This window comes from Gracilinanus agilis, chromosome 5 (genome assembly GCF_016433145.1).
Source record: "Gracilinanus agilis isolate LMUSP501 chromosome 5, AgileGrace, whole genome shotgun sequence".
Classification (NCBI taxonomy): domain Eukaryota; kingdom Metazoa; phylum Chordata; class Mammalia; order Didelphimorphia; family Didelphidae; genus Gracilinanus; species Gracilinanus agilis.
The window spans coordinates 240,822,594-240,830,475 of NC_058134.1; the positions used below are offsets into that span (position 1 = coordinate 240,822,594).

The 7,882-nt window shown below is 33.6% G+C and overlaps 1 protein-coding gene across 1 annotated transcript in view; it reads left to right on the plus strand.

The window, feature by feature from the left end:
* Nucleotides 1–4,862: 4,862 nt before the first annotated feature.
* EPYC (epiphycan) overlaps nt 4,863–7,882 on the plus strand; it is a 30,079-nt gene continuing 27,059 nt past the window's right edge. The window contains exon 1 of the mRNA XM_044679168.1: nt 4,863–5,027. Within this exon, the coding sequence (XP_044535103.1) occupies nt 4,863–5,027 (165 nt within the window). The remainder of the gene's footprint in view (nt 5,028–7,882) is intronic.

Sequence of the window (7,882 nt, forward strand, 5' to 3'; positions counted from 1 at the left end):
ATAAAAAATATATATTTATTTTTCCTAAAGAGAATCCATTCATAGACCAAATCTATGCCACAATTGTCAGTCCTGTGCTTTATGTAGAGGAAGTATATATAAAATATCAATAAAACATTTACATTTTAATTTAACCAATGATTTTAAAATTTATTACATATTAAGCACCTGAACCTTTTATTATCAAGCAAATCCTGAGTAAAGGTTTAATCATTCCTGATATTCCTTAATTTTGGTTATTTATTGCATATGAAAATACAAAAGAAAGACAACCGTGGCTAAATATTTAAGCATTGAAAAGCTTTTCCTGTAAGAAAGGTTTATTTGAGGAACTTAATAAATGTGTCAAGTTATTTTTTGTTTAATTTGAAAAAAATACTATTTAAGGTGAAAACCCAACTTCATTTCTAAACATTAAGTAGCATACTGGAAGTTAGGGATGTTGCTAGAATATTTTCAAAAGGTTTCATAAACTATTAAATATTGACAGTCTTAGTTTTAGAGAAGATAAACTAATTCAGTGGGTTTTAAAGAGTAGGGAAGCTCTTCTCAAGTTTAGCTTTTCTAAACAACAAATTGAGTGTTACAACTTTTACCTCCCACAGACCCAACATTCACTTCCATTGGTCAAGGGCAAATACCACTGGCTCTGTATCCTCAGTCGCTTCATACCATTTCAGAGAGACAGAGCCAAAGGTAAGTTTTTGAACTTGCTTTCCTCTTTGGTTAGTGCCTTAGTTGTGTGTTTTCTTTTTTCCCTAAGATGACAACATTCTTCATTCTATTTATTTTCAAATATCATGGAGCTGACTGGTCAATTGATGTAGTTTAATATTATTAGTGACTTTATATTTTTCTTGGATATTTCTAAGGCATGATTTTGCCTTATTTGACATATTTCTAGGCAAAGTCATTTATATACACACACACACACACACACATATATATATATATACATATATATAAAATGCATGGCAAAATATTTTATCTTCCAGCAATACATGATGCCAAAATAATTAGAATAGATTCTGATATATTCTAGATGAAACCAGGATCCAGGTTCATGCCACAGCTTTTGGAGACATTGACAAAAGTCCCTGATGTTTATTGATTAGAGAGTTGATGAGAAGTAAAGTGAGAGGGAGGAAAGAATAGAGAATATAAATTGGGAAAAGTGATGCTTTTTTGTTTTGCTGGGTTTTAGACTTTTTTTAATTAATGAAGCATCATGGTACTTTGAGAGTTTCTTTCCTAAGCTGTATGCATTTTGGAAACTTTAAAAATTCTAGCACATTTGAAAACAATTATATTAGACGTTTCTTAAGGAATAAAACAATTACAAATTTCTAATTGAAGAAGAGCTAAAACAATTCATAGAAATATTGAAAGAAAAATTTAAAAAACAGAGAGTACTGAAAACAGATTGGGAGGAGGTGATCCTTAGCATATTTTTAAAGAGTTACACACAATACCTTATTGTTGGTCCCCTTAGGAAGTGAGCCAAAGACCAAGCCAGCCCTGAAATGGAGCCATGTGCACTCTTGACAGAAACACAGAATATAAAATAAAAAGTGAGAAAACCAAAAAAAAATTTTTTTAAGTACTGGCAAGAGAATATTTTCATTAGCTAATAAAACTGCTGCCTGAAATTTACAGATATGTAAATCAGAAGTCAGGTAAAACAATGGTGGGGACCATGGTGGAATGGCTCCCACTTTAATATGGTAGAACATATTTTTTAAAGAGTTTATAAATGAAACCATGTTTCTCGAGAAGGATTTCATGCCCTAACTTCAAATCCTGTTTGGGAATCAATGAATTCTATTAACACCTCCAGCAAAGGCAAAGAAAACAGATTCTTGGTTTATCCAGCAAGAGGAAAAAAAAGTTTATTTGAAGAAAGCATAGGAAGGTTGAAAAATGAGCCCCTTGTACTGCTCCCCATTCCCAGAGGAATTTTATATCCCTCTGCGTAAAACAACTTCATAAAGACTTTCTTTCAAGGCCTTCTGAGGGTCAGTATATCTGGCTGTGCATTCAGACTTGGAAAGAGCATTGACTCATGGATTCCATTTTATATGTATGGGTATGTCCATAAACTGCCACAGGTAATATTGATTTTAAATAGAACTGAAAAAATAATTATTGAAAGCATCTAGAAAGATAATGCTTTGATTTGTTTAAATAAATGAACTTAAATATGGTATGACATTATTCCAGGCATATTTGCTTATGATGAGTTCTGAATGCTCTGTCCTTGAGAAAGGAAAGTCAATATTTGTATTGCACTAATGCTTCATGAATATAAATGTATATATGTACATATATGCATGTTATTGTATATATATATATATATATATATATATGTGTGTGTGTGTGTGTGTGTGTATGTGTGTATCTCACTCTGTATCTATAGATATATATTGAGAAAGAGAGAGGGAGGGAAAGAGACAGAGACAGAGAGAGAGCAAGGAAAGAGGGGAGAAGAGAGAGGAAGAGAGAGAGGGAGAGAGAGAGGAAAGAGGGGGGAGACAGAGAGACAGAAGACAGAGAGGAAAGAGGGAGGGGGAGACAGAGAGGGAGAGAGACAGAGAGAGACAGAGAGAGAGAAGAAAAAAGGGAGGGGGAGACAGAGAGACAGAAGACAGAGAGAGGGAGGGAAAGAAGGGGAAGAAAGTAAGAGAGGGAGAGAAGGAGGGAAAGAAGGAGGGAAGGGGAGAGAGAGAGATCTTTATGTATATATCTTTAGTATTTGGGAAAACTAACTGAAAAAAAGAAATTTAAACATGTAGCTTTTTTCTTAGTGATGGCAAGCTTTGAAAACAGCAGGGTCCTAAAATAGGGAAAGAGATAAGATGGTGATTTGGCCAAAAAATTATACAGTAATAATGATAGTGATATATTACTTTGCTAAGTAGAGGAGATTTATTTTTGAAATGTTAGTCTTAATCTCATGCTTTTTCATGGGAACAATTCCAAGTATGACCTTTGGAAATGTATGCTACCTTTTTACTGTGAGACGGAAAAATGCAAACCTTGGATCTCTATCAAAGTTCAGATAAAATACTCCATTCCAAAGCTAAAAGACAAAATGCTTTTTTCCCTTTAACCTTGATCTGCTTAAGAAACTTTTTAAACCTATTTTCTAAAAAAAATAATACAATGGAAAGATGGACTGGATTTGGAGACAGAAAACCTAGGTTTCCATCTTGGATCTGTCATTGACTGCCTGTAACCTTGGGTAACTTACTTGACCTCTGAAGTCCTTAGTTTCACCATCTGTTAAAGAAGGTGGTTTCAGTACAATGCCTTTTAAGATCCTTTCAAGCTCAAAATCTATGTTTCTATCACTTACTAATGTTAAATAGCATAAAAGCATAAATTATAGTCAGCCTCCATTGTTAAAAGTCACAAACTTTCCTGTACCTGCTTTCCTCATCTGTGAACTATGTTCAGTTTTAGAATCTCTCTCGTAAAAACCTGGAGAAAGTTTTTATGAGATGTTGGTGGCTTAGCCCTAGATAATATATTTATCAAATTTACAGAACAGGTTGTGCCATGAATAGAGTACTAAAGTTGAAATTAGGAAAATTGACACGTGATAGTTATTTGTCACTAACTTTTGTGGTGCCTCTACTTTCTGCTTTGTAAAATGAAGGAATGGATCAATGGACAAGGATCTTCTAGTCCTAAAATATTTAACCTTTCTGTGTTTATTTATCTGTAAAGTGAGGAATTGGGGTTCAGTGGCTTTGGATGTTTCTACTAGCTTTAAAGCTAGGCTTCTGGTCAGTCATTTCAGTCATGGTCAGCTCTTGGTGATTCCATTTGGTATTTTTGGCAAAGATACTAAGGTGGTTTGCCATTTCCTTCTCTAGCTAATTTTATAGCTGAGGAAACTAGGGAAAAGAGGATTAAGTGACTGGCCCAGATTCACAGTTACTAAGTGTCTGAGGCCAAATTTGAACTCAGAAAGATGAGATTTATTGACTTCAAGCTCAGCACTAACTAGCTACCCCTTCTATGATGCTAAGTTCCTTAAATTCCCTTTGCCTCTGTTTCCTTATCTGTAAAATGAGGGAGTTAGACTTGCTAGCTTCTAAGGTGTCTTCCACCTAGGATCCTGTGATGTAAAGCTCATAACTAATTTTCTGGAAAAAAAAGATGCCAAAAAAAGAAAATAACCTAATCAAGATGGGTTGGAATGATGTGCTTATTTTAATATATGGACATTTTATTTAATAAACATTTATTTATATACAAACATAGTTATGTAATCAAGGTCTTATATTCAATTAAAAATAGTGAAACAAAAATGGAATGGGAAAAAATACTCCCAGGCACCACTTCAATGTGGAAACAGACCCAAGATTCTGGTGGAATGCAAGTTCGAATATGCATCCATAAAATAAATGGTTCCTAGAGATGTTCCTTGTAGGAGCTGGGTTTAGAATATGGGGCCGGAACATCTCTCTATATTTCAGGCTAGTCAGTCCACATCGGGACTATTGTTCTAGGAATGGCATTTTAGAAGGTCAATATTCAGAAGAAGAAGACCAGAAAAGTGAAATGACTTCTGAGCCTTGAAGGAAGTTAAAGATTCTAAAAGGGTGAAATTGAAAGAGTGAACTCTAGACAATTCTAGAATTCTAGTGAAAAGTCATGGAGGTGGAAAAAAATGGTTTGCCCCAACAAAAATGCTATTCATATTGTTAATTACCTATGAATAGAAAAGCTACCAGTTTAAGATATTTACCTTTGTCCCTAACTTGATATTCCTATTTTGTAGATAAGGAATTAAAAAATTTATTTTTAACTGTGTATTGATAAGTGCTTTTTTTTTAATTACCTAAGATTGAAGAATGAAAACTTTAGCAAGAATTTTCCTGGGACTTTTTGTCTTTGATGCTGCTTTGGCCGCACCTACCCTAGGATCTATTAACTATGACTCTGAAACCTACGACATGACATTGGAAGACCTAGATAATTTCTACAATTATGAAAATCTACGTATTGATCAATCAGAGGTAAGCGAATGCTTTCTCACTATAGTATATTTTAAGGTACTTCTGGGTAGTAAATGAAATGGCTTAGATCAGTTTATCGAGAATTTTTGTTTTAAACATAGTTGTATATGTTCTCTTCTTTTTGGGATCATTTGGATTTACCCTATTCTCTTTGTATTAGAATAATTTCATATTTTGTTTCCTCCTCCCCTCTCCATCAATGAATATTATTCACGTTTTCCAAGGGAAATGAGGGCAGTGTTCCTTGAATCAGGATTTTAGAGCCTGAAGGGTCTTTAACAGAAGTGTGCTACTAAATGTTTAACAACCAGATCTCCAAAAAAAGGGGCAAATATACTTTCAAGTTCAACCTGAATTATTAACATTTCCCCCACGGTTTTCTTAAGTCTAAACAATTAAGAAAACAGTAAATCAAGCTCTGATTCATACTATTTACTGATTTCTGAAGTGTAATGCTCATATTAAATATTTATTTGTTGGCTCTCCTGAACTAGTCCCATCTAGTTCCAGATAACCCCTGGATCTCAAATTTCATATAGTGCAATGGTATCTTTAGGGAAATAGAGGCCAACATAGAAGAATCTCCTTGTCTAAAGTCACACAGATACAATTCCTTCCCTTTCTTCAATCCCCAAGTGATTTGAGGGATCCCAAGTAGCTTTCATTAAACAAGTCAATATTGTTTTTCTAACCTCTAAATTTTTACCCAAACCTATTTTTTATTTCTAGTTGGAATGAAGATTAAATTTGAAATTTTTAAGGACAAATTACATGAATAGAGGAGGGAAAATGTATTTGAGACCAAACAGGATAAAAGAAAAAAAATGAAATGGAGACTATATGGCATAAAGGGGTATAGGAGGTCAACTTGATGCTAGAGACAAGATTTGATGCAGTAGAGCCTGGAACAGTTAATATACTCTGATTTATTATAAAAGAGTAATTTAGAGAACAAAGTCATTAAACCCTCATATGATTCAAATATTGTCATTTAATAATGAGATTGGATGATTTTTAAATAGTCAACAGATAGTAATTTTTTTTACTCTAATTCCTTGGGTAGAGGGATATGTGACTTATATGAACTGTAACTCATATATGGTTTTCATAAGAATAAATTAATTGAAATTCTACAACCAAAATAATAATCTTAATAGAGCAAAATACATAAAACCACTCACTTTCAACAAAAAAAAGGTATTAAGTGTCTGCAATTTCATTAAGAAGGATTTTGTAATTTTGAAGCAATCACATATATGTTAATTTGGGGAATATTATATTATGTTTGCCACTAGTAGGTGGTAACAATGGATAGAGCACTGAGTGGCCAGGAGTTAGGAAAACCTGAGATCAAACCCAACCTCAGACATTGACTAGCCATGTGTCCCTAGACAAGATAATTGTTCCTGTTTGCCTCAGTCTTCTCACTTATAAAATGAGCTGGAGAAGGAAATGGGAACCACTCTGGTATATTTGAAAAGAAAACTTCAAATCGAGTCAAAAAGATACAACTGAAATCACTGAATCAAAATATTTATGTTCATGAAGAAGCTATTAGGACAGAATAGTCCAGAGGACAGAGTCCTCAGGATCAAGAAGACCCCTTACTCAAGTCCTCCTTCTGGTGTATAACTGGTTTATGATGTTGGATGAATCATACCACTTTTTAATTCCCCAAGTAATATTCCCCAATTCTTCCTCAAGCAAAACAAAAGTTATAAGGTCATAAGAAGCCCCATACACTGATCAAATCATAAGTCTGGTCCTGCCTCCCATCACTCACCCACAGAAGAAAACAAAAAAAAAAAAACACATTTTATTTCCCCTGATTTTTGTTACTCTGTGATATGTAAGTTTCAGATTTTATTTGAGATCCGTATGTCCAAGTGCATTATTCCAAAACATTATTTTAAATTCACCAGCCTTCTCAAGATACATAAGGAAAAAAATGCATAATGTTTCTATTGTTTCTGTTGGTTCAGGGCTATAGTTTGGCAGAGTGGACAAAACCATGAATCTAGACTCAGAAAACTTGAGTTCTAGGCTTGGCTCTGCTGATCCTAGCAGTGTGACTATAGACAGATCACAGTCATGAACATGTGAATGAGAATTTTCAAACACTTACTATGTTCCAAGCATTGTTTCTTCATCTTCTTTTTTCTTCTTCTCTTTCTGTTCTTCCTCCTCTTCTAAAATATATAAATAATAAACTACCCTGAAGTGAGATCAACACAACTTAGTATTTTTGAAGCACCCACTATGTGCCAGGTTCTGTACTAAACATTGAGAATAAAAAAGTTAAAAAGTAGTCCCTTCTCCCTGCCCTTAAGAAGTTCACAATCTAATCAGGAGACAGGTGAACAAGTATGCACAAACTAGATTGATAAGAGATTATTTTGGAGATCATCTAAGAAAGAAGGAACTAGGATTAAGGGGGACCAGTGAAGCCAGTTGGCTCAGTAGATAGAGAACCAGACCTAGATCTGTTCTTGGACACTTCCCAGCTAGGTGATCCTGGGCAAATCACTTAAGCCCCATTGCCTAGCCTTTACCATTTTTCTGCCTTTGAAACAATACACAGTAAGTATTCATTAAAAAAAAAAAAAGAATGGGCAAGGAGGACAATGGCATTCTAAATAGCAGAGAACATTGGGGGAAAGGCATTTATGTTATATATAATATATTATATATTATATAATAGTACAATATATAAATGTATAATATTTATTTAATACAATATAATATATAAATGATCACATAAATTGATTAAATGTGTACTATGTAATGAATATATGAATATGTATATAATATAAAGAAATTATATATATATATATATATATATATATATATATATA